This window comes from Heptranchias perlo, chromosome 31, assembly GCF_035084215.1.
Source record: "Heptranchias perlo isolate sHepPer1 chromosome 31, sHepPer1.hap1, whole genome shotgun sequence".
NCBI lineage: Eukaryota > Metazoa > Chordata > Chondrichthyes > Hexanchiformes > Hexanchidae > Heptranchias > Heptranchias perlo.
This window is the reverse complement of record NC_090355.1, coordinates 25,986,378-26,013,900: the sequence shown is the minus strand read 5'-3', so window position 1 is coordinate 26,013,900 and position 27,523 is coordinate 25,986,378. Positions and strand designations below refer to the sequence as shown.

General features: G+C 40.4%; 1 protein-coding gene across 3 annotated transcripts in view; it reads right to left on the bottom strand.

Annotated features, from left to right (window-relative positions):
* Positions 1-1,286: 1,286 nt before the first annotated feature.
* cntrl (centriolin) overlaps positions 1,287-27,523 on the bottom strand; it is a 97,690-nt gene continuing 71,453 nt past the window's right edge. For all 3 annotated transcript variants that reach the window (XM_067969763.1, XM_067969764.1, XM_067969765.1), the window contains 16 exons: positions 27,154-27,280; positions 26,485-26,649; positions 25,515-25,674; positions 24,887-25,002; positions 23,677-23,894; positions 22,502-22,659; positions 21,395-21,468; positions 20,204-20,392; positions 19,307-19,532; positions 18,203-18,408; positions 17,756-17,896; positions 13,327-13,599; positions 11,693-11,755; positions 10,629-10,808; positions 7,432-7,546; positions 1,287-1,734 (listed from right to left, as the gene is read on the bottom strand). In XM_067969763.1, coding sequence (XP_067825864.1) covers positions 1,721-1,734; positions 7,432-7,546; positions 10,629-10,808; positions 11,693-11,755; positions 13,327-13,599; positions 17,756-17,896; positions 18,203-18,408; positions 19,307-19,532; positions 20,204-20,392; positions 21,395-21,468; positions 22,502-22,659; positions 23,677-23,894; positions 24,887-25,002; positions 25,515-25,674; positions 26,485-26,649; positions 27,154-27,280 — 2,425 coding nt within the window. In that variant the 3' untranslated portion in view covers positions 1,287-1,720. The remainder of the gene's footprint in view (positions 1,735-7,431; positions 7,547-10,628; positions 10,809-11,692; positions 11,756-13,326; positions 13,600-17,755; positions 17,897-18,202; positions 18,409-19,306; positions 19,533-20,203; positions 20,393-21,394; positions 21,469-22,501; positions 22,660-23,676; positions 23,895-24,886; positions 25,003-25,514; positions 25,675-26,484; positions 26,650-27,153; positions 27,281-27,523) is intronic.

Below are 27,523 nucleotides of genomic sequence, written 5' to 3'. Positions count from 1 at the left end.
ACGTACGAGGGGTTCTTTAGTAACGCAATGTGTGCTTATTAAAACAAATGTTTACACTTCTAATTCCTCTCTGAAAACACTCATTTATTTTTGAAGAACCAATCAAAAACAGTTCCCTCATTGTCTCTGGGGATCTCTTACAAAGTTCTTTCCAAATTCGCCCCCTCTGTGCTGCCAGAGGCCAGCACCCCCAACAGTGCTACCACATTCCACCCCCAGTTCTGCTAATGCCCAAGATCCCTTGCTGTAGTGCTACCGAATCACAGGACTCTCCAGTAGAATTCAATCCCCCGAGCACTGGCAAAAATCCCAGAATATCATGCAATAAAAACACAATTTGATATTCATTTACCATTAACCAGTGGCCCTGATAATACATTGTGCATTACATGGCAATAACATACTTATGGTTCAAAAAACAGTACACCCTCAGATTCACTGTAAATTTTAGTAATACCCCATATGTTAAAACTGATATATCTGCACAGACAAGAGTCATATTCCAGACATCACTTTTAAAAAAAAAATCAAAAAAATCTTAAAACATTGTGTGTTTTTTCATCTGGAATTTCAAACTGACAATCTCTGCTGTTTCCTGACTAAACAGCTAAACTCAGTGACATTTAAGCTTGTTTTTAAAAATTAGACTTGAAAGCAACCAAGCCAATCATTTCATGACTGCGGAGCAATTACACCTTGTAGCCTCAAGGACACCCACAATTTAGTAAGAAAATAATGCCTTGTATGTTACATGGTATAACGCTTCGGTCCTCATAGACCAGCGCATTCTCTCAGTAGATAGAAAAAAAAAATCTTGTGTCCAGTACATCAATCACACTTCAAAGTCTCAGACGTATCAAAAAAAAATGGAAAGTAATTTTCTCCTGGATTTTTTGACCCTGATTATCAGGCATTTTCCCATGGGCAGAAGCCAGTGATTTAGGAGCAGCTGCCTATCTACAGAAAGCTTCCCTAAGCAATTATACTCTAACTGACCACGGGATATGAATATTTAGACATCTTCCCCGCAGACAGTACCTGAGCAGTGGCTGTAATGGAACAGTACAGCTCTGTCTCAGCATTTAACCAATAACAACTTGCATTTATATAATGCCTTTAACATAGTAAAATGTCCTAAGGCACTTCACAGGAGCGTAATCAAATATGACAACTGTGCTCCAGACCTTAGACCATCTGTGAACGATTGTCACAGGAGATAAGCTAGCTTTTATAGAAATATGGAAGAAACAAAATCAGTATTTCAGACAATTTTTTAATTACCACAAAACCATATAAAATGCAAAATTTACAAAGATCAATGTACATATACAATATTTATATAAATACAATATACAAATTTACTATGCAGTCACAGCACAGAAGTGCATGTTAATTACAAAAGAAATAGATAAAAATGTAAAATATTGTTCAGTTCTCAACACCAGCTGAAATGAATATTAAATTTCCCAAAATAACTAAATTGGACTTGAATATAACTAGTATGTACCATATGTGTTCAATAGCAACCATGATAATAGCTACAAAGAGAAACAGTACATACAAGACCACACACACCCAGCAGCAGTGTTATGAAGACTCATGGGGAGACCAATGACATAATATGACTGAGGTAGGTCAGGTTTCTTGGATGTGGTCTTGGTTAATGTAATATCTGCACCATTTGAATCCACTTCATTATGCAGCAAGGAGCACAGGAAAATCACCAACTTTCTTCTGTAAAAGAGAAAATGAAAAGCCACGCATTTATATAATGAATTATCACATCTCTAGACACATCTCAAAGCATTTCACATAGATTGTGAAGTGCAGTGACGGTTAAGTAGGCAATCACGCCAACCATGCAACACACTGCAAGATCCCACAAACAGCAGTGATAAAACCAGTTAATCTGTTTCTTTTTAAAGTGATGTTTGGTTGAGGGAGATAGTTTCCAGGATGTCAGGAACACTCCCTGTTCTTCTTCATCAAACAGTGCCATGGAATCTTTTGCATATCTCTGAATCACCGGAAAGACATTGGTTCAACGCCTCATTCAAAAGACAGCATGGCCTAGACATTGGATTATGCTGTGCCCGTTTTACAGGTGTACATCTCCACAGTCTGACATCACTCCCCAAACTAGTTACCTCAGTTTTCTCTCAGAGACAATTCTTTATACACTCCCAAGTTTTACCCAAGATACTCCTACCTTATGTAGCAGCATCTCATGCTGAAGGCTTTCTGAAAGTGTCTGTATACTACAACTTAGAGCTTCCCAACGTTCATTTGGGACATCACTTCTTTAGGAAAAACCAACAATGTTCTTATGCCCACTTCTCCCCCTTCTGAAATAGTGTTGGCTGCCATATACCAGGTTATTTTCATACAGGTAATCATCAAATTTGTTCCTAATGATTGATTGATTCCATTTCACTATTTTGCCATGATGTGGAGATGCCGGTGATGGACTGGGGTTGACAACTGTAAACAATTTTACAACACCAAGTTATAGTCCAACAAATTTATTTTAAATTTCACAAGCTTTCGGAGGCTTCATCCTTACTCAGGTGGTGTGGAAATGAAATTTTCGAATCCTTCGCATTTGAAAATCACAGAACAATGCCTGGTGATTACTGCCCGTTGCCAAGGCAATCAGAGTGAGCAGACAGAGAGGTGTCACCTAAAAGGCCACCGAATATACAAACCCCCCAAAAAAGAGAGAAGGAAGACAGTCAATGACCCGTTATATTAAAAACAGATAACATTTGTTCGCTGGTGGGGTTACGTGTAGTGTGACATGAACCCAAGATCCCGGTTGAGGCCGTCCTCATGGGTGCGGAACTTGGCTATCAATTTCTGCTCGACGATTTTGCATTGTCGTGTGTCTCGAAGGCCGCCTTGGAGTATGCTTACCCGAAGGTCGGTGGCTGAATGTCCATGACTGCTGAAGTGTTCCCCGACAGGGAGAGAACCCTCCTGTTTGGCGATTGTTGCGCGGTGTCCGTTCATCCGTTGTCGCAGCGTCTGCATGGTCCCCCCCAGAGCATGGTACATTGGCGAGACCATGCAGACGCTGCGACAACGGATGAACAGACACCGCGCAACAATCGCCAAACAGGAGGGTTCTCTCCCTGTCGGGGAACACTTCAGCAGTCATGGACATTCAGCCACCGACCTTCGGGTAAGCATACTCCACGGCGGCCTTCGAGACACACGACAACGCAAAATCGTCGAGCAGAAATTGATAGCCAAGTTCCGCACCCATGAGGACGGCCTCAACCGGGATCTTGGGTTCATGTCACACTACACGTAACCCCACCAGCGAACAAATGTTATCTGTTTTTAATATAACGGGTCATTGACTGTCTTCCTTCTCTCTCTTTTTTTGGGGGGTTTGTGTATTCGGTGGCCTTTTAGGTGACACCTCTCTGTCTGCTCACTCTGATTGCCTTGGCAACGGGCAGTAATCACCAGGCATTGTTCTGTGATTTTCAAATGCGAAGGATTCGAAAATTTCATTTCCACACCACCTGAGGAAGGAGGAAGCCTCCGAAAGCTTGTGGAATTTAAAATAAATTTGTTGGACTATAACTTGGTGTTGTAAAATTGTTTACAACTATTTTGCCAGGTATTGAGGAGAGATGAATGGGTCTATTGTTACGTGGTTTCATAGACTCATAGAAAGGTTACAGCACGGAAGGAGGCCATTCGGCCCATCAAGTCCACGCGGCTCTATGCAAGAGCAATCCAGCTCGTCCCACTCCCTCGCCCTTTCCCCGTAGCCCTGCATTTTTTTTCCTTTCAAGTACTTATCCAGTTCCCCTTTGAAGGCCATGATTGAATCTGCCTCCACCTCCCCCTCGGGCAGTGCATTCCAGATCCTAACCACTCGCTGTGTAAAAAAGTTTTTCCTCATGTCACCTTTTGTTCTTTTGTCAATCACCGTAAATCTATGTCCTCTGGTCCTTGGCCCTTCAGCCAATGGAAACAGTTTCTCTCTATCTACTCTGTCTAGACCCTTCATGATTTTGAATATCTCTATCAAGTTTCCTCGCAACTGTCTCTGTTCCAAGGAGAACAACTCCAGCTTCATTTAGTTATTTTTACATTTGAAAATTGGCTTGTTTTCTAATTGGGGGATCGCCTCTATATTCATCAACTCCCTCAAGATGACCATCAGAACTTTGTAGATTTTGTTCCTACTTATTAGCATGCTTAGGTACGTTTGCCCTTGGGAATTCATTGGTTTTGAGCTCTTTTATTTTTGAAATACCACAGTGAAGTGTATATATGAATCTTTGTAAGTTTATTTCCAGGTGATTTAACCCCATTTTCCTCTCTTCACACCTTCTAGAATGCACACCTAACTAATAAGATATCAAAATCCCAATCCCCATAGTCTCCTACAATGGTGCTATGTGGCCAGTCAGTGTGACTCATGGCAGTCCCACTGCTACTTTTAACCAGCTGAGATTGGCAACTCTCCAGGAAAGGCCTAAGCAAGAGTCAACAAAGACTGGGATTCAAACCTGTTTGTTCCCAGTCTGAGAGGACAGGAGACTTTATGAAATAATTTAGTGTCAATTTCATGGTTTGTAAAGATATTAGAGTAGAATACCCTATCTGATATCATAAAATACCCTATGCCAAAAATTTGAATCAACTGGCCTAAAAATCAATCAATATAATTATAATGAACAGTAAGGTTCTTTGCTATAAACATGTCAAAAAGTACCTGCGCAATCTGGGTTACAAGTCTATTTAGTACTGCTCCCTGTCAGGTCTGTTATCTATGTAAATTACTATTTTTGCTGCTGAATGCCATATGCCATGACCTTTATTGGAATGGAATATGTAATCCATGCGTTGGTTTCATTATGCTGTATTAACAGCATTTACGGGAATCCATGTGAGTTGTCAGCGACTGAACTTGTGTAGATAGTGACCTATTCTAGATAAGATCCTCAGAATCCTGTATGTTGACACTGTTGCGTTAAGCACGGCTAACCTATTAAGCACCTCAGTTGTATTTTTGCACCAAAATATAACAAGATTACCATGTTTTAACTTTGTTCATTCTGTACATTTTTATTACATTTATAGCATTCATTGTTAGAAAGCACAGAAATCATTTTTGTAGACGTTAAATGAAAGAAAATTGTATCCGCCTTAAAAGTTGCAAAGTTCTTTGGGCGCTCATGAGTTTAGTGAGACCTGTGTTGGCATGTACCTTCAGATGCACTATGCTCAAGGTCACCGAGTCTTGTACCAGAAACTCATGAGATCCTGCAACTGTTTACTGTCATTCCTGCTGGCTAATGTTACCCTGCTATCTTACTTTAAACATTTAACAAGTGTAATCAAAGGCCTCTCAACCACTGTACATGGGGACTGTTTCACACCTGTAAAAGGCCCATAATATAAAAAAACACTTCATAAAGAACCTCTTCACATGAATTGTCTCGTGTGGTAACCTATTCTAGATAAGAATGAATTAGTTTCTGGTGCAGTAATTGGTATTATGAAGTCATGAGCAAATTATGGAAGTATTTTAGAAAAATGCAGGTTGATGCCAAGAGGGCAGAAGGTATGCCAACATGGTGTTCCAATGGAGAGTCCCCACCCGAAGTGCCAACCCATTCCCCCCTCCCTGGAAATGCTGACACACCCATCCCACATTGCTAGTAGCCCCTGCCGGAAAGTAGGAGGGAGCCAGGTTAAGGTCTGAAGTTATTAAAATCAATATTGAGGCTTTTCTTTAGCAGTACAAAGAGTCAGGTAACATTACAATGAGGTGAGTTTATCCCAATTTACCCTGTACTCTGAATCTGATCTATTCTCTTTATGAGGTATAGACCAGTTTCACAGTGCGAGGCAGGCTAGGGTAGTATTGCCTTCGAGTACCATTCCTCGAGTCTCTCACTGTGAAAGTGGGGGTAGTGATATTGTACACTGAAACACACTAGACAGAAGTGAAGAGCAACTTGGAGGCACAATGGGTAGAAGGGAAGAACTGAGAAAGTCTGGGACCCATGCTAGCCCTGGAACAGCAGAGTTTGCACCACTGCATGAACAGAGCAGAAAGGATGGCAGGCACATGAAATGGACAGAAGGGAGAAGAGGTATGAAAGGGGACATCAGAGGAAAGGTTTTGCTGATTTATTAAAATCATGGCTGCCTAAGGAATATAGAGCTGGTTTATAGATAAATGGACTTTGAGCCTAACTTTAAATATACTGACCTCGCCACAATTGGTTGCTCCAGTTGTAGGGGTGAATGTTGGAAAATGAATAGGTGAATAACACTGAAAAGGTCAATGACTCCTATCCAAGAAAAATAAACTAAAAATTGTGTGTTCGGACCTTCTTTAACCCTACAAATTGTAATGTATTAATTCCTGGTGTACAATGAAAAATTTAACCTGGGTGAAATATTCCCCAATTTATCTTGCATGAGAGAAATTCCACCCACCGACTTTGTTCTACTTACACCCAAAACTGAAAACCTAGTTACAACTTCCAGTTTTGTCTATTCTTCCTCAACTGTGGGTCGAACATTGCATAGAACTATAACTGAAAACAATTTGGAAAAAAAATAACGGCAGTGGGTCGAATGTTGTGGAAGAGGAGGGCATTTGGGGGTACAGGCTTACAGGACATTAAACACAGCATCTCAGATTGATAAGGCAGTAAAAAAAGCTAATGGAATTCTAGGTTTTATCTTGAGGTGTAAAATATAAAATTCAAGAAAAAATGGTGAGCCTACATTAAACTTTAATGCAAACTCAGTTAGGCTATTTTGTGCAGTATTGGACTACACATTATAGGAAGGATATTAAGGCTTTAGAGTGGATTCACTAGGATGCTGTCTGGTATGGGGAAATACAAATACGAAGAAATACTTGAAAAATTGAGTCTTTTTTCATTAGAACAATGTAGATCACGGGGCGATGTGATAGAAGTGTTTAAAATGAAAGGATGGGTCAGGGTAGATGGGAGCAGACTGTTTCCAGTAATTTAAGGGGTAAATAACAAGGGGCCATAAATACATGATTAAATCTGAGGTTTAGAATAGAGGGCAGGAGAAAGTTCTTTACACAAGAGAGGTGTGAGGCTATGAAATTCATTTCTAGGGTTAATGGTTAAGGTAGAAACTGTACCAAGATTAGATTGGATAGGTGGAGGAAAGAAAAAGGGATATGGGAACAGGATGGGTAAATGTGTTAGAACTATTGCTTGTGTGAAGGGTAAACACCAACATGGACTGGTTGGGCTGAGTGGCCTATTTCCTTGTTGTAACTTCTACGTATTACTTTGCAATCCATGATACCTAGGCTTGATAGCTGGAAGATCTAACTAGACAACAAGTTTTGAATCAAGACCAGAATGGGAAACTGCGTATTAAAAAAATATTACTCAAGCCACTTTTTACCTGCATCTTTTTCAGAAGCATGTGCTTCTGTAACAATCAAATGGGCACTCTTTGATCGAAGAGATCTTTGAGCTGGTCTTCTGGAAGGTGATTGGAATAGTCCATGGAGAGGAGACTGAAACAGGAACAAGGTATCCGAATGTAAATGTATATACAGTTTAATATACAAACAAAAATACTCCTGCAGTACAAACCAGTTAATGTGACTCTTTGGTAAAAGGAACACTTATTCAATCACAAAAACTTCCACACATATTCAAGTGAAAAAATTGTGGTTTTGAGGAACAGTTTTGCCTTAGATTGCTTCTACAAAGTACACTAACATATATTTATTTCTATTTATATTGTTCAATAAGAATGGATAAACCCACTGTTTTAGTTAGATTTTGCACAACCTCATACTAGAGCCATATAGTAGAGACAAAAGAAAGCCATTAATGCTGGATACATGAAAAAAACACTACTGGAAATGTGAAGGATAACCAGCATATGAAAAAGCAGTATGGATTAACGTTCATCAGAATTTGGAAAAGGAAAAAAGCCAGAGGAAGAAATCTAAGGAGGAAAGGCTGGAGACAGAAGAAGTGGTCACAATCACATGGAGGAGCCAAATGGCTTAAGAAGAAAACATTAAGTTGAGGTATAAGATGGGTTGATGATGTTCGGTCTCATATAAATTTGTACATTACAGGCAATTTAGACTGCCAGACATTGATGCAAGAACTGAATGCCAGAGGAGAGGCAGGAGTAGCTGCCTAGCAAAACTGAAGCCAATGGGGGTCAAAGGGAAAACCCTTCAGTGGCTGGAGTCATGCTGGACGAAAAGGAAGATGGTTATGCTTGTTGGAGGTTAGTTATCACTCCAGGAATTCCTCAGGGAAGCAGCATTGGCCCAACCATCTTCAATTGCTTAATCAATGACCTTCCCTCCATCATAAGTTCAGGAGCAGAGCTGATTGTTGATGATACCACAGTGTTCAGCTCCATTCACAACTCCTCTGATAATGAAGAAGCCCATGCCAGCCTACAGCAGGACCTGGATAACTCAAGTCAGGAGTGTGATGGAATTCTCACCAATCGCCTGGATGGATGAAGCCACAACAACAATCAAGAAGCTTGACACCATCGAGGACAGAGCAGTTCACTTGAGTCTCTGCTACCGGACTCAATATCCACCCTCTCCATCATCGGGACAATGTGGCTGCAGTATGTATGATCTACAGGATGCACTGCATCAACTCAACAGTTACTTTAACAGCACCTCCCTCTCCTGTGACCTCCACCACCGAGAAGGACATGAGCAGCAATGTTGTGGTAACATCATTACCTCCAAGCTCCCCTCCAAGTCACACCATCCTGATGGGCATATTTAGCCATTCCTCCATTGCTGCTGGGTCAAAATCCTGGAATTCCCTAAAACCATTGTGAGAGCACCGTCACCAGAGACTGCAGCCATTCAAGGAGAAGGCCCATCGCCACCTCCTCAGGGCAACCAGGGATGGGCACTCAATGTGGCCTTGCCAGCATTACCCACATCCCAAGAACAACATTTTTTTAAAGGACTGGCAGGACTGACTTATAAGGAGAGATTGGATCGACTCGGCCTATAGTCACTAGAGTTTAGAAGAATGAGAGGTGATCTCATCGAAACATATAAAATTCTAACAGGACTAGACATACTAGATGCAGGGAGGATGTTCCCAATGGCTGGGGAGTCCAGAACCAGGGGTCACAGTCTCAGGATACGGGGTATGCCATTTAGAACAGAGATGAGGAGAAATTTCTTCACTCAGAGGGTGGTGAACCTGTGGAATTCTCTACTACAGAGGGCAGTGGAGGCCAAGTCATCAGATGTATTCAAGGAGATAAATATATTTCTTAATGCTAAAGGGATCAAGGAATATGGGGAAAAAGCGGGAGCAGGGTACTGAGTTAGATGATCAGCCATGATCATTTTGAATGGCGGAGCAGGCCCAATGGGCCGAATGGCCTACTCTTGCTCCTATTTTCTATGTTTCTATGTGTATTTTTTAATAGGGATAAGGATAGTAAGCAATGGCAGTTAAAACCTGGAAAGTTCAACACATTTACTAATCATCTAGAAAGTAAAATGAATCAAAGAGCATAAATTAGCACAAATTATTTGCCCTAAAGAACGTAGAACATTGCTGAAAATAAAATTCTAGCAAACCCAAATGGGAAAACTAGAGCTAATTTTACTCCAACTGAAATTTTCCTTGAGTTCTGGTGCCAAAGCGGTTGTGACACTAGCACCGGTTCAGCTCCTATTCCATTTCATATTTTAAATCATTTGTACGATTATGCTGAACTTTCTCCTCTCAGCGAGTGAAACAAGTTCCAACAGTAGCACCATCACAAAGTGCAAAAAGCTAATCAAGCATTGGGATATCTATCAAAATACTAACCCCGCTTACTGTAATGAAATGGTGACTCGTTCATAGTCAAACACTTGGAGCTAAACTGCGAATTTGTTTGGCTGTCAAGTGGCAGCATACTGAAGTCTGGAGTCAAGATTCCAAACTGCAGACTCCCCAATCAGGAGACCTACTGGTAAATATCCTAAGCAGGCACTTCTAGGGCCCTGATAAATCTGAACAAATGATATCCAAACTTTGCCCACATAGAACATTTTATTTTATGCTCTTAGATCAGAAGCATAAGAAATCAGAGTGGAAGAATTTTCGATTTTCTTATTGGCAATGTTTACACATTTGTCAGATACAGATGAGTGGCAAACAGCTGAAAATAAAATTTATTTTGCAAATGAGGAAGATTTGACTTTAAAAAGTCTTCCTAAATAAAAGAAACTGAACAGTCTGCTGTTTCCCAACAGAAGTGAAAATTTAGGGCAACCAGCTTCATTTACATTAGCAAAATTAAAAAGTCTTTTACAGAATGGTGTCATTAATATTATGAAGAAACCTTACACCACACACAATGGTACAATCTTGTTACAGCTTATTACTTCATGACAGATTCAGTGGGTACTATTTCCACTCATCTTTGTTCCTTCCTCATTCAATTTAAATTAATTCAACGAAACCTTGCGTTGATTGTTCTCCCACCATAGCTTTTTTCTAAAAGCCTCTCCTTGGCACTGGAACCCAAGGGGAGTTTGGGTTCGAGACAATCCTGGCTAGTTTGTCCATCTCAGAATGCTAGATTTTGCAACCCACCTGACTTTGCCCATCGTTCGATGAAGTCTGGTATTGGTGAAATGAGTCTGCAGAGGTGCTGGTGACAAGTTCATCCAGTGCATCCACACGTCTTTTCAGGCTGGTCAAATTGCCCTCTGTCTGCTGCTTTCGTTTACATAGTGTTTCGGCTTGCTTTGACACACACTGACGAATCTGTGCCTAAACAAGACAAAAATCGATTGTCGGTGGCAAACTTCAACTCATTAAAAAGTAAATGTTCTCAAGATCAGTGATGTCATCTGAATCCCTCAGTTAAATTACAGTTTTATTACTCACTGTGCATTTTTAATTTTTCCTTTTTAGGCTTCCCTGGCAAACCCACCAATTCTAGATTAAGCTGGTCCCAGGCTACTGCCACTTTACTGTTGAGTGGACAACTAGGAAGGGCATGTGTAGCACAAGGTAACTCAACATCCAGATTTTTCAATCATTCCTATAAAGGAGGGGTCTTTTCAGAATGTTCCCCTGATGGCACATGGGAGGATTGGAAACTCATCATGTGGGGAAATCATGAGTGTGAACCTCAGATGTTCAATCTTTTATTACTTCCTCTCAACAGTTTATAACTCCAACTTTATCTGTTAATTTTGCATACTGTAATTGAAAAACCATTCTGTGGTCTTCAATGTTTCTCTAACACTGCTACTCTTCAGCTGTAGAAATACAATGCAATGGCTTATGGAATTGGTATATAACAGGATAGATTTGTGTTTTAAAAGTTGCAAAAGAAATTCAGGGATAGAGAACTTGTCCCAGATAATGAGGTTGGATGAATATATGAACTAAGACATTCCTCTGTCTAGAGTGAATTTACAGTCATCCTCATGAATTGAATTATTCATTGTGACACATTCTACCTGTCTCAATACAATTGGTTCCTATGTAAAATGGCGACTATTTTCTGATAAATTGTCTGTAATAATGGTAAAATGCAAATAGCATTATGAATCTAACAACTAATCAGAATCTTTATCAGTGTACAAATATAAGCAGTACTGTTACTTTTGTATAAATGTAATTTTATATTGGACATGTTTTCCAACCTTGAGATGATCTTCCTGTTGTCGTAAGTTTTCTCTCAGCACCTCTCCTCGCCACTGTTCATCCTGGATGGCAAAGGAACAATTATTAAATTTCAGTTAAAAAACCCTTTTAATGTACATTCCATGCATGATATCCTACTTGAGAATGCAGGAAGGTGATCTGGTTCTAGCTCTCCAACTTTGTTCTGTAATTGCCTGATAAAGGGCTTCAACTGCAGCTATGGAAAACTTGCTTTTACTCCATCTTTCCATTCCCTCTTTGTGCAGAAGCCTCACCCTTGTCAATAACTTGATAACTCATTACATGCAGAACGTTATGAGTGAATCTGCATCCACCATTCTATGGTACTAAAAGATCAGTATGTGTTGACACCACACCAATCCTGGAACTCCCTACCTTACAGCACTGTGGGAGAAACTTCACCACACAGACTGCAGCGGTTCAAGGCGGTGGCTCACCACCACCTTCTCAGGGGCAATTAGGGATGGGCAATAAATGCTGGCCTTGCCAGCAACGCCCACATCCCATGAATGAATAAAAAAAAACCTCTGCAAGGCCCCTTTGTACCCACAGGTACTTTCTCAACTCTCCTCCACCACCCCCCTATTTTTTCCATTGTCAAAGTGGTTCCTCACTTAATGTTTCTGCCTTAAAACATTTAAGCATACGACCTATGCTTTTTAAAATTACTTTTGAATAAAATGCTCACAAGTTCATTGTTTATGATTTCAAAAAAGGAACTTGAATTTATGTAGCGCCTTTCACGACCTCAGGAGGTCCCAAAGCACTTTACAACCAATGAAGTACTTTTGAAGTGTAGTGTCTGTTGTAAATATTATAAATATTATATTTACATATATGTGTGAACTCTAAATCCATTTTAGATTTAGTGGTTTCATTTTTTTTGATGCAAACTCATCAAAATGTGTGTGGAGAAAAATAGAAAAAAGATTATAGGTGATGTTTGTATTGAATTCAAATGCAAATTTGAAGAGGATTTTGCACGATATGAAATTAATGCAGATCCAATCATGGCACTGCAGCAACAATAAATTATAAAGAAGACTTGCCTTTCACGAACTTAGGTTAGAGGGCAGGGAATAATTGGACTATTTTGTGCAAATTCAGTTCCCCATTTTAAAGTCATACATCTGGCCAAATGTCCTTTTCTGATTCAGATTTTTCTTATGGTCATAATCAGTCCTTATTTTTATATTTACATTATAAATTCCCATGTCAATGGAAGCTGTCCATGTAAACCTGTCATGCTGTAACTACATCCTTTCACCAGTGGTGGCGCTGCCAGATCTTCGTTCATAGAATGATACAGCACAGAAGAAGGCCATTCAGCCCATCATGCCTGTGCCTGTGCCTGTGCCAGGAGGGTGAAATTAGAGCATGACAAGTTTACACTGGCAGTTTGCATTAAAAATGTGGACATAGGGAGTTATAATGGAAAAATGGCAAGATGTGGACACATGTAAGATTTAACATATTAATGATATATAGGTATTTATATGTAATATATAATCTAGCAGCACAGAAGGCTGCCATTCGGCCCACTGTGCCTATGCCAGAATATGAATCTATAACTTATCACAACACATTACAATTAACTGCAAAGGAACATCACCTTAAAATTGAATTTAGTCAGGCTTAACCTCTCCTCGTAAGTTGGCTGTCTTCCTTCATTGGCAGCAAAGGGAAAATTCTCCTTTAAGCTTTCCACTTCACAAAGAGTCTTCTCCTCTTCCCAAGCTATATCCACATCATTCTTCAGTTCCACACATGACTGATCTAGATCTTTCAAACTACTGCTAATTTCTGCTTTCACATCTGATCGAAGGGTTCTTATGGCTTCCTTTATTTCCTTCTGTCGTTGTTCCATTTGATCCTGACTTCTCAGCTGAAGGATCAATAAAATATCGAGAGTAGCATTTGATATATGAACAGCTCATGAATATATCAAAGCCTAATCAGTAATTTTTTCAGGTTATAAATTATTAGATAGATTTTTTTTCTACCTCTATTTTTTTCTCATTCCCCCTTATTGAAATCCTCCATGAAGAGGGCCGAAGTAACATTCCCAAGCCCCTGCTGCTCTTATCAACGTGCAAGGTGCACAATACTACCTGATATTTTCTTTACCTCCCCATGGGGAAGGATCTATTCTCCAATTGTAGACTCTCTTGAGATCAGGAATTTGCTGTGGGAAATCACTCTTGGACTTCCTAATACAGAAGGGTACGGTAGCATAGTGGTTATGTTACTGGGCTAGTAATCCAGAGTCATGAGTTCAAATCCCGCCACGGCAGCTGGCGAATTTAAATTCAATTAATTAATTAAATTCAATTAATTAAATAAAAATCTGGAATTAAAATACTAGTATCAGTAATGATGGCCATGAAACTACCGGATTGTCGTAAAAACCCATCTGGTTCACTAATGTCCTTTAGGGAAGGAAACCTGCCGTCCTTACCCGGTCTGGCCTATATGTGACTCCAGACCCACAGCAATGTGGTTGATTCTTAATTGCCCTCTGAAATGGCCTAGCAAGCCACTCAGTTGTAAAATCTCGCTACGAAAAGTCATAATAAGAATAAAACCGGACGGACCACCCGGCATCGGACCACAAGGCACCGGACACGACAACGGCAAAACACCAAGCCCAGTCGACCCTGCAAGGTCCTCCTTACTAACATCTGGGGAATTGTGCCAAAATTGGGAGAGCTGTCCCACAGACCAGTCAAGCAACAGCCTGACATAGCCATATTCACAGAATCATATCTTTCAGCCAATGTCCCAGACTCTTCCATCACCATCCCTGGGTATGTCCTGTCCCACCGGCAGGACAGACCCACCAGAGGTGGCGGTACAGTGATATACAGTCAGGAGGGAGTGGCCCTGGGAGTCCTCAACATTGACTCTGGACCCCATGAAATCTCATGGCATCAGGTCAAACATGGGCAAGGAAACCTCCTGCTGATTACCACCTACCGTCCTCCCTCAGCTGATGAATCAGTCCTCCATGTTGAACACCACTTGGAGGAAGCACTGAGGGTAGCAAGGGCACAAAATGTACTCTGGGTGGGGGACTTCAATGTCCATCACCAAGAGTGGCTCGGTAGTAGTGGCCGAGTCCTGAAGGACATAGCTGCTAGACTGGGCCTGCGGCAGGTGGTGAGCGAACCAACACGAGGGAAAAACTTACTTGACCTCGTCCTCACCAATCTCCCTGTCGCAAATGCATCTGTCCATGACAGTATTGGTAGGAGTGACCACCGCACAGTCCTCGTGGAGATGAAATCCCGTCTTCGCACTGAGGACACCATCCAACGTGTTGTGTGGCACTACCACCGTGCTAAATGGGATAGATTCAGAACAGATCTAGCAGCTCAAAACTGGGCATCCATGAGGCGCTGTGAGCCATCAGCAGCAGCAGAATTGTATTCCAGCACAATCTGTAACCTCATGGCCCGGCATATTCCTCACTCTACCATTACCAACAAGCCAGGGGATCAACCCTGGTTCAATGAGGAGTGTAGAAGAGCATGCCAGGAGCAGCACCAGGCGTACCTAGAAATGAGGTGCCAACCTGGTGAAGCTACAACTCAGGACTACATGCATGCTAAACAGCGGAAGCAACATGCTATAGACAGAGCTAAGCGATTCCACAACCAACGGATCAGATCAAAGCTCTGCAGTCCTGCCACATCCAGTCGTGAATGGTGGTGGACAATTAAACAACTAACGGGAGGAGGAGGCTCTGCAAACATCCCCATTCTCAATGATGGCGGAGTCCAGCACGTGAGTGCAAAAGACAAGGCTGAAGCGTTTGCAACCATCTTCAGCCAGAAGTGCCGAGTGGATAATCCATCTCAGCCTCCTCCCGATATCCCCACCATCACGGAAGCCAGTCTTCGGCCAATTCGATTCACTCCACGTGATATCAAGAAACGGCTGAGTGCACTGGATACAGCAAAGGCTATGGGCCCTCGACAACATCCCAGCTGTAGTGCTGAAGACTTGTGCTCCAGAACTAGCTGCGCCTCTAGCCAAGCTGTTCCAGTACAGCTACAACACTGGCATCTACCCGACAATGTGGAAAATTGCCCAGGTATGTCCTGTCCACAAAAAGCAGGACAAATCCAATCCGGCCAATTACCGCCCCATCAGTCTACTCTCAATCATCAGCAAAGTGATGGAAGGTGTCGTCGACAGTGCTATCAAGCGGCACTTACTCACCAATAACCTGCTCACCGATGCTCAGTTTGGGTTCCGCCAGGACCACTCGGCTCCAGACCTCATTACAGCCTTGGTCCAAACATGGACAAAAGAGCTGAATTCCAGAGGTGAGGTGAGAGTGACTGCCCTTGACATCAAGGCAGCATTTGACCGAGTGTGGCACCAAGGAGCCCTAGTAAAATTGAAGTCAATGGGAATCAGGGGGAAAACTCTCCAGTGGCTGGAGTCATACCTAGCACAAAGGAAGATGGTAGTGGTTGTTGGAGGCCAAGCATCTCAGCCCCAGGGCATTGCTGCAGGAGTTCCTCAGGGCAGTGTCCTAGGCCCAACCATCTTCAGCTGCTTCATCAATGACCTTCCCTCCATCATAAGGTCAGAAATGGGGATGTTCGCTGATGACTGCACAGTGTTCAGTTCCATTCACAACCCCTCAGATAATGAAGCAGTCCGAGCCTGCATGCAGCAAGACCTGGACAACATCCAGGCTTGGGCTGGTAAGTGGCAAGTAACATTCGCGCCAGATAAGTGCCAGGCAATGACCATCTCCAACAAGAGAGAGTCTAACCACCTCCCCTTGACATTCAACGGCATTACCATCGCCGAATCCCCCACCATCAACATCCTGGGGGTCACCATTGACCAGAAACTTAACTGGACCAGCCATATAAATACCGTGGCTACGAGAGCAGGTCAGAGGCTGGGTATTCTGCGGCGAGTGACTCACCTCCTGACTCCCCAAAGCCTTTCCACCATCTACAAGGCACAAGTCAGGAGTGTGATGGAATACTCTCCACTTGCCTGGATGAGTGCAGCTCCAACAACACTCAAGAAGCTCGACACCATCCAAGATAAAGCAGCCCGCTTGATTGGCACCCCATCCACCACCCTAAACATTCACTCCCTTCACCACCGGCGCACTGTGGCTGCAGTGTGCACCATCCACAGGATGCACTGCAGCAACTCGCCAAGGCTTCTTCGACAGCACCTCCCAAACCCGCGACCTCTACCACCTAGAAGGACAAGGGCAGCAGGCGCATGGGAACAACACCACCTGCACGTTCCCCTCCAAGTCACACACCATCCCGACTTGGAAATATATCGCCGTTCCTTCATTGTTGCTGGGTCAAAATCCTGGAACTCCCTTCCTAACAGCACTGTGGGAGAACCGTCACCACACGGACTGCAGCGGTTCAAGAAGGCGGCTCACCACCACCTTCTCGAGGGCAATTAGGGATGGGCAATAAATGCCGGCCTTGCCAGCGACGCCCACATCCCGTGAACGAATAAAAAAAAAATAAAAAAAATTAGACTCTCTAGAATGTTTTCCTTAGGAAACAATGCAAAAGGCAAATACAATACATGAAAGATATAAAATTGAAAAAAACATCCTGGTAATACACTTTTGTGTATCACATATACTTTAATCACAGGCATTGTATTACTCTTCATCCTGTTATGATACAAGCATCACAATAAAGGACTTCACATATTGCCAGTGATATTTTTATTCCATTGGTAAACTCCAGATTCTATGTAAATATGAACAACACATGGCTAGCAGACTGTTATGCTATAATATCACTTCAGGGATTCAGATGGTCTTAATAAATACTGTCTATGTAGTGTGTATTATCTAAAACTACACTGTAACACTGTTTTTCTATAAAAAAGTATATTGTTTTAGATTTGACATCTGAATATTGAATATCCTGCACGGGAGGAATAAATATATAAAAACTGAAACCAACAATTCTTGCATGGAACAAATTTATTTTGTTTCAGCTAATTGTGAAAAACAGTGTATTTTTGTCATGTACCTGTTGCTTGAGTTCGAAATATTCCTGTCTCATCTCGTTCAACTCAATCATGACGCGTTTGGCACGTTCATGGTTATCATGCGCAGCCTGGTCTATTGAAGATAATTCTTTATGGAGTCTGTTGTTTTCATACTTTTGTTCCTGTGTTGATATTACAAAGTTGAAATTACCCCAGGGGGTTTGTTAGTCCATAAAAGGGAATCTGGGTGTTGTATATTTCTCCTATATTGACATATATTTAAATTTTATTCTCTTTCACATCATTTATAAACGTTCTTTTTTGTATTTATCATGTAAGGTAGCACTAATTTAGTGATAAATGGGCAGTTATAATTTCAGTGATTCTGCTAAAAGTTTGTCAACACTAAAATTCCATTAAACTGTAATAAAGGGCTGATGAAATAGCTATTGCTTTTGTACAATGATTCGGCGGTAACAGCGGCTTACATGAAGGACCTTCTCCAGCCGAGCTCTCTGAGCTTTGGACTCTTCTTTGATAGCCGCAACTTGTTTCTCTGCCTTTTTCCTCTCTGAATGAATCAGCTCCTGAAGGTGGGCTAGATTGTTTTTTGAGAATTCAATCTCTCTATGAAGAAGTGCAAGCTCGTCTGTCATTTCTTGCTGCTGTTGCTCTCGGTCGGAGAGTTGATGCCCTGCAATAAAACAAACAGCTACAGAATATCTGATGTGAATTTATTTGTGATCTGGCAGCAAAATCATCTAATGTTTTATATATGAAAGAGAAAGTTCAGCACAGTGTGTTGTCTCCTGGCTTAGGAAGTATTGATTTAAATTCTAGTCTCAACTGGGATTCAGACTTCCCCTTGGGGTAGCAAGTATACCAGATCTGCTTTAGTGATAACAGCACCACTACTACGGAAGAATGCTCTGTACCACATTGTTATGCCTTAATTGTTCTGGTCAGGGCACTTCCAGAAAATAGTGTGTAAAAACTGCAGCAGTTCTGATGAAAAAGCATTAAAATTAGCAAACTTGTGGGTGTGCATGATCATCCAAATAATCAAAGAGATAGTTTTACATTTTGATTAAGTGACAGTGTTTATATATAATACACAGCTCTATTCCAGAAAAAGTATTCTGAGCTACCAATTCTATGCTTACCAATTTTTGCACCTCTTCTCCTTTCTCAATTGTGTTCACTTTTTGCTGTGGTATGGTTTCACAGGGGCCACGCACCCTCCATTAACTTGCCAGTGTTCACATGCTAGACTTGTCAATTGTGAGGTACTTCACAGGCAAGTTGCATCTGGTCCTCATCCAACATTCGCACATTTGCACCTGCCCACATTTTAATCTAAGGGCGAGGCGCAATGCGATCAAAAGCCAGAACCTTGGCACTTTCCCTTCCCCAATCCAATGGGACTGAGGCTAACTGTAGTGCCCCTACTGCCACCCTGGCTGAGATTAGTTAGATCAAAAGAGATTGGTGATTTTACCTGGGATCTTTGAATGGTTCAGCTGCTCATTAGGTAAACTTGCTAACCCACTGAGATGCCTAAGCTATTGTTTCCATCAACATCCAAGACTTACTCAGAGTAGCAATCTGATCCTCCAGAATAATGCACTGTTCCTCGTTATGTTGCAGTTTTTTTGAACGTTCCTCCATCAAGTTCACTTTTGCAGCAACCTGCTCAAGTTTGTCTCTCTTGTCTGACAGCTCGGCCTCCAAAGCTTGGAGATGGTCCTGTACTTTAGATGCAGATTGCTCCAGCTTTACCTCCTGACATTTAATATCCTTTTGAATACACTTCAACTTCTAAACAGATTAAATGAGAAAACTTCAGTAAAGTCTTCCTGTATTTACTATAAAACCTCCCCTTACTGTGAGGTGATGCAGCACACTGCCACTGTCATTGTGCCTTAAGATAAGGATTTATATCCACTACTGCCTGTCAATTCCCAATCTTAGCTGGGGCATTGGGCAGGTGCTTAGAGGCCAGGCACTTCCTCAGAGGTTGGGGGGTGGGGAGACTTGGAACAAAGTAGCAATGTCAGAGGAGGAAAAGCAGGTCGCCTGTTAGCCCTCATGACGAATAGCATAGCAAAAGTTGGAAAAATATATTAAAAAGGATTTTAAAAAATAATTTATTGCCTAGAAACACATAAAAAGTTGGAAACTACAGTGTAAATGGTCACTGGAATCATCTCCCACTAAATAATACTCAATTATGGCAATGCAATATCAGTATAAAAGAATACAAAATTGAGATATTCAAATTCAAGGAAGTAAGTTTGAATTCTTTCCCATTTTTTTTAAATTAAAAAAATTTCTAAATTAAAAAAAAATTCCTTTATCAAATCTGTTTTTAATGTCAAAACTTCTGTTACCAATAACCTGATTTTTTATTCTTTTTGCAATGAGATACTGGGTTATTAATTGGATTGTGTAGACCAAATTACAACATTGTGTTTTCCCAGCCCTCCTACCTTTTGCTGCTCTGTGAGTTCGTGTTGCTTTTCTTCAAACTGTTGCTGAAGCATTAGTAACTCCTGTTCTTTACTTTTTTCTTTCTCCAGACAGGCTTGGTATTTACTTGCACTTTGATTTATATTTTCCTTCAGAGTCATCTGTTCTGCTGTTAATGCATCACGCCTTTTAGTGACATTCTGAAGATGCTGGGAAATCAATGAAAGGTAAATGACCATCTGACTTGAGCATCTATTCACCTGTACACAAAATGCAAATGCTGCAAAATATTAATTGACAGTTATTTCACAAGGCTTTTTTTTTGTTAAACTAACAAGTTGCAACACATGCCATATATGCATTACGTTTACCATAGTACAACAGCCCTTTTTAGTGCTATAAAATCAATTGGGAAGATGAAACTGAGTGAACAATTACATGGTTTCTAAAATGTACTTTTTCTGAACTTTTAGTAATTACAGCTTTAAACTGTAATCTACTGTGATATTTTGGATCTGCTAATCAAGGGAGGATCAAGGAAGCATTTCACGTAATTAAAATGTCACAATTTTTCATAGATTCTTCAACTCAGCAGCACTGCAATGAGACACCACCCATCACTCCATCACACTCATTCTCCTGTATGCTTCATTCATATATCTAGGTATATAATCCAATACAACATATAAACCAGATGCCACTCAAATTGGACCCAAATGCATAATTCCAGAGTATATCTTTTTAAACAACAGGATTTATAACTTGCCATTCATTCAGCGTTTGTCTTCAAAGTGGACACCAATTAATCAGTGTCATGTGATGAGACCTTTTATCAAATGAATATCACATAATCAGCATGAAATATCCTACTTTAAAAAGAAGGTTTCACCACCTTGATCCCTATCAAAAATCAAACCATTGCAAAGAATTTTGATGAACTTTAACATCATTCTGCTTTTTCCCCAGTTTCTGTTGATGACATCATCAGTAACTCCTCTCACTTTTTAAACAAATTTCAAAAATCAACAGAAATGGGTCAAAAATGTTCAATATTAATCTGAATTCTAATTCTTAATAATGGAACATCTATCACTTTGTAACATTGGTAAAAATAATTTGCAATTTTTCTACCGCATCGAGTGCTTAAACCTGACTGTAAACTCCATATAAAAGCTTGGTATATTCAACTTAAAATTAAATAATGGTTTTACCTGATCTTCTAACTGCAGCTGTTCTCTGGTATCTCTCAGATTATCCGTCAGCATTTCCAGCTCTGACTTTTTCTCTGTTCAATAGAAATGTTTTCTGGTAAGTATGAAACTTTTCACTGTTTTGAGATTTCTAAGAACATAAGAAATAGGAGCAGGAGTAGGCCATATAGCCCCTCGAGCCTGCTCCACCATTCAATAAGATCATGGCTGATCTTTGACCTGAATTCCACTTTCCTGCCCGATCTCCACAGACCTTAATTCCCTTAGTGTCCAAAAATCTATCGATCTCAGTCTTGAATATACTCAACAACTGAGCATCCAAAGCCTTCTGGGGTAGAGAATTCCACAGATTCACCTCTGAGTGAAGAAATTCCTCCTCATCTCAGTCCTAAATCATCCACCCCTTATCCTGTGACTACGCCCCCCAGTTCTAGACTCTCCAGCCAGGGGAAACAGCTTCTCCGCATCTATCCTGTCAAGCCCTCGAAATAATTTTATTCTGTATTTCTTTTCCCTAATTGTAAGTTATTCCAAAACCAAATCACAAAAATCTAGGCTCCAACATTGTGAGTCTCATGATCCACTGAGGTATGTGCAGCAGAGCAAGACTTCTGCCTGCCCAATGACCACATCAGAAATTCTGGGGCCAGTTCATTTTGATATTGTTGAGTGGGACAAAGATGCATATCCTGCCAGCAATTGACTACTTACACCAGGAACATGGAAAATACGTGAGGGTGGAGGAAGTACTTAATGCCATAGTTTTGATTAGGGACTCATTATCTTGGGAATTTCGGACACAAGCTTGCAAACTACCATGGAGCTCCAACATGCTACAACGCTGTGCAACTTAAACCTTTATTTAGTATTTCATTTTTCCATCCTTGCGCAGCTATTTCCGTGCCATCCTTTACCAACTAGTATGTGGACCATGTCATGGCTTCTGATTTTACTGTTCCTTGACTATTTGGTCAGCAGAAAGCAAGCCTGCAGGAGGCAGGGTAGATAAAGGTGACAGCCACTCAGTAACCCAAAGCATAACATGCATGCTGGTTGCCAGTTTGGAGTGTCGGCATTTTGTACTTTACAGAATGTTAATTGACTTACCTTGCAGACAGTTTTGCATGTATGCCATCTTCCTATTTAGCTCTTGTTTCTGGACATTGAGTTGATTGATTTCCTGATTCAGTTCACCCATCTCAGTTTGTAGTTTCTGCAGTTTAGACACAGCATTTCTGTTATTGTCTTCAGTGGCTTCGATGGCTCTGCAATAGCAAAAAAGTAAATTATAAGTATTATATTTACATATATGTGTGAATGCTAAAAATCTATTTTAGATTTAATGATTTCAGTTTTTTTGTGTGTGGAGAAGTACAGAAAAATGATTAGAGGTGATGTTTATATTGGATTCAAATGCAAATTTGAATACAGGATATTGCACGATATGAAATTCATACAGATCCAAACATATGGCATTACAGCAACAATAAATTATAAGGAAAGAAACAAAGACTTGCATTTATATAACACTTTTATGACCTCAGGGCATCCCAAAGTGCTTTACAACCAATGAAGTACTTTTGAAGTGTAGTGACTGTTGTAATGTAGGAAACATGGCAGCCAATTAGCACACAGCATGGTCTCACAAACAGTAATGAAATAAATGACCAAATCATCTGATTTAGGTGTTGGTTGAGGGATAAATGTTGGCCAGGACACGAAGAACTCTCCTGCTATTGCTGTGGGATCTTTAACGCCCACCTGAAAGGTTTAACGTCTCATCTGAAAGACAGCACCTCCAACAGTGCAGCACTCCCTCAGTACTGCACTGAAGTACTAGCCCAGATTATGTGCTCAAGTTTCTAGAGTGGGACTTGAACCCACGACCTTCTGACTCAAGCGTGAACCCTTCATCAAAAACATGAATTCATCTGTTATCTCCACAGATGCTGACTGACCTGCTGAGCATTTCTAGCTTTTTCTGTTTTTGTTTCAGATTTCTAATATCTGCACTTTTTTTATTTTGTCTTCTGAATTTCTATTTGATTTATGATGTTTCAGCATGATAGAGGAACAAAGGTTAGGTTGCAGTATCAGCTGTAGTCATGACAGATACTGTTCAATTAGCCTAATGATTAAGGACTAAGTTATGAGACTCTCCAACAGTACTGGTTATCCAGATATTTGTGCTACTATGTAATCTGGCATATTAAAATTATTGCCAGGTGTGCTAGTGTTTAACCTGGCACTGGACTGGGTTAATATCTTGCTCTACTCCTTACTTTTTTGCCTGAGAAAGTTTGTTCTCCAATGCGAGGCAATTCCCCCTAATAAGACTTTTCTCTCTCTCCAGAGATTCAATACTGTGCTGAAGGGAATTTATCTTGGAGGTCAGCTGGTCTACCTCTTGCCGATCCTTCTCAATAAGCTGCTTCTGATGCTCTATTTCAGCTCGTTGACATTGGGAAGTAAGCTGCAGGTTTTCCTGTTCACTCTTCTCCTGAAGCAAAATGACATTTAGTGAGCACAGTAAAAATGAATCATGTAATATTGACCAAAAAAGTCCTACTCTGGCTACAAAATGGTATAGTTTAAGAAAGTGTATTTTGTACAAGTTATTGCTATGAACACTCCTGTGCCCTTATTTTATGATTATTTCTCATTACAAAATCGTAAGTATGCATTTTTATGGAATAAAAGCTCAAATTCTTGATGATTGCACCTGTAGTAATGCCTATTGCTACAGTCCATTAGAGGAGGGAATGCTAGTGCTTTATGCACAGTGTTGACATTTTATTTACAAATAAATGACAAAGGACTGAGAACAGACTTAAGGAAAGAGGACTAAAATTCTTGAGACATTCCTTTATCTGGATTGCTTTAAAGCTAAATTTAGGTTTCAAGTTCATAACTTTACCTGCTGCCACTAACTAGCAGTGAGGAAGCATGAAAATGCCATTTTTCTCTGTGTAACATTACTTTTGCATGTCTCAATGAAGAATGAATGCATGAAGGAAAAGTTGTCTCCGCTAGCTTATCCCCTAGCCAATAACTGAAAATATTAGCAAAAAAGCACACTTCATAATTCACAAATCTCACTAAAAACACTCAATGTGAAGAGAGATTTTTTTGTTAAAAAAGGTAGATAATTTCAGTGGAATCCGAATGGAAAGAGCTAACAATACAGAGGAAAGAATTGTTCTGGTTATTATTGGGCTGATTTTGCACTCATGCTCCCAAGCAGCACAGTGCGGGAAATCACGGGTGCAAAGCCCATGATTTTCTGCACATTAAAATAAGTACATGGGAAATCATGGGTTGCATGGCCATAATTGCCTCTGATGACCTCCCCATTGGGAGGATGGTATTGGCCTTTATGTGTAGCAACGTCTTAAATGTGTTCAAAAAAGATACGTTTATGATGGTGCTAAACAGGAGTAATTCTTTCCTCATAGTCTCTAGGGTTATATTACATTTTGTTACAAATCAGACCTTCAGCAGCACAGCTTGTACCCTCTCCAGTTCCTTCATTTTTTGCTCATTCTGCTGTTTCAGTCCCAGGAGTTCATCGTTTTCTAACTGCACCATTTCCAGAACATGTTTCAGCTCTAGGGCAAAAGACATAGGAAATAAAATCTACATTTGACTGACATAAAAGTATTAAGGCTATGAGATACAAATCTCACATCAAAATCCCCTCTGATCTTTCCACACATTCTCAAAATTGATGTCTTATTAACAATTGCTGGTCAAATCCCATAAGTAGCTCACTGGGATTGAGTATTTTATATAAACAAAAAAAACCACACAATTTCCCCGTTAGCTTGATGGATGGGCTATAAATCACACAGCATGGACCTTCATCACTTTACGCCATACATTAGGTAAGAAAGTAAAATTACAAGAATTAGATGGAGCTATTCATTTTAACTTCAAGCAATAATAACGTGATTGCAAAGTTGTTCTGGCGATATTAGAGACATTTTCTTACCTTATTGTGTTACCTATTCTTGGTTATATCATCAAAAATATTTCAAGAAAGTAGCATTGTGCATTGTAACAGTTTCTAGAGGTCAATAAATGTACTGACATATCTTTGTATTTTTTTTAGAAATCCAACCTGTCTTTTGCTTGTTTATCTGTGCAAGTATGCTCTGAAGCTTGTCTTCTTCCTTCATCACTTCTTGTTTTGACAAGAAAAGATGTGCATTCTTCTCACTGATCTGAGCATTCAGTTCTCCTTTCTGTGCACTCATTTCTTCAAGCAAGGCCTTCACCTCCTGTAAAACATCATTTCATGTTTTTACTATTCTGTGAAGACATTCAAAATGTTTTATCCAACATATACGCATGAAAACAGAAAATGCTGGAAACGCAGCAGGTAAATCAGCATCTGTGGAAAGAACGGACAAGTTAACATTTTGGGTGTAATCTATGATTAAGAAACAGACTGACTTTTGGTTAGCCTACATACCGTTAAAAGGGAAGGAAAGTCCAGAGAGTACTCTATGCAGCTGTCCTAATATTCAGCTTGGAAATGATTTTGTATTAATCCATAAAATATGCATGATTTGGGGTTCTTACAGACCAGTTTGGGTCTCCAGCTTGTTCTCCAAAATGGATGAGCCACATGTGTCTCAGAATGGCTTTATTCAATTTAATGGAAGCCGGTACTTCATACTTGCCTGGAAGCTGATCCAGCACAGTTTGACCTTAGGAAAGCACACTAATGGCAGTGCTCTGTGCACTCAGCAGCTAGAGGGCTTTCCAAGGACAGATGGCTCCACATCAGCCTCCAGTGCCAGTCTGAAGTAAATGGAGCTGCTCTCGAACACATGCAATGTACATCATGCATCAAAAAGCAGTTCGGGAAGAAAGTCTCCATGAAGCTGGAAATCAAGCAAATTTTATAACACATAAAAAAACATAGCACCTCCTGTTGAGGCTGTCTGAGAAACAACAGACTACTGCAAACAGGGTGGAGCAAAATTTCCCATACATAATATTTTATTTGAGGGAAAATGCCCTGTTTCGGATGAACTATATATTGAAAATTTTCAACAGAATGCACTACAAATCAATTTACTGACCCAAATTTGGCGCTGCTTATCAACCACGTCTGTCTCACCATCCCAAAGAACTTGTGACAGGCTTGCTTTCTTCTTGTCAATGTCATTCTGAAGAAAGTGAAGCTCTTCTTTCTTTTTGCCTAAACAACCGTTCAACACCGTTAGCTCTTCCTGCAGCGCTTCAACCTTGTGGCAAAGGAACAAGTCACAATATCACTGCTATAAATGTGCAAAGAAATTAACATTCGTCTTTAATTTAAAATTGAAATGAGTAGTATTGTAATTGAGACTGCTTTGCCTGTACCAACAGTATTATATTTTGTGTTTATTTTTAATGAATTCTTTGCTACACCAACTTTTAAAGTCAGTTTATCTTCCATCTGTAGAATCTCTCTATACCACATAGAATGCTTTGGGGGAGGGACAGGCAGGTGACCAGCTTTCAAGTCTTTGACAGTGTTGGTTTGTTACTAGACACAATGAAGTGAATGACAGTAGCTTGAGTTTACCATTTCAGAAGACTGCAAACTGTGTGCATCTTGCTCAATGCCTCAACAGCAGCAACTAATACCATTATTTCGACTGCAGCAACATCTATTACCATGATTAAACTCATCTTTGCCGAGCAAAGATGGATTATCCTTTTAACAGGATTAATTGATTTAATTCAGTGACATTTTCTGCAATTACCTCACTATTTAGGCTTTCCAATTCACTCTTTTTATCCTGTAACAATGTTGCTGCTTCACTCAGCGTTTCCAGATGCTGTTCTTCTTTGGTTTCTGCCAATTGGATCTCTGTTTGTAGTTTTTCTAGACTGAACATTAAAAGGACAATATAATAAACTTTGCTGTATTATAACTACAATAAGCAAAATATGTCAGCCATATCAACAAACATTACTTTTATGAAGCTTATTCCCTTAAGAACCCCTCCCTCTTTCTACGGATCTTCATAATTACTGTCTTATTGGTGGAAGACTGCTGAATTTTTGCTTCCAATTATTTTCAAGTTACAGTTTATGCTATACTATGGAGCAGCCACTATAATTTGAACCTTG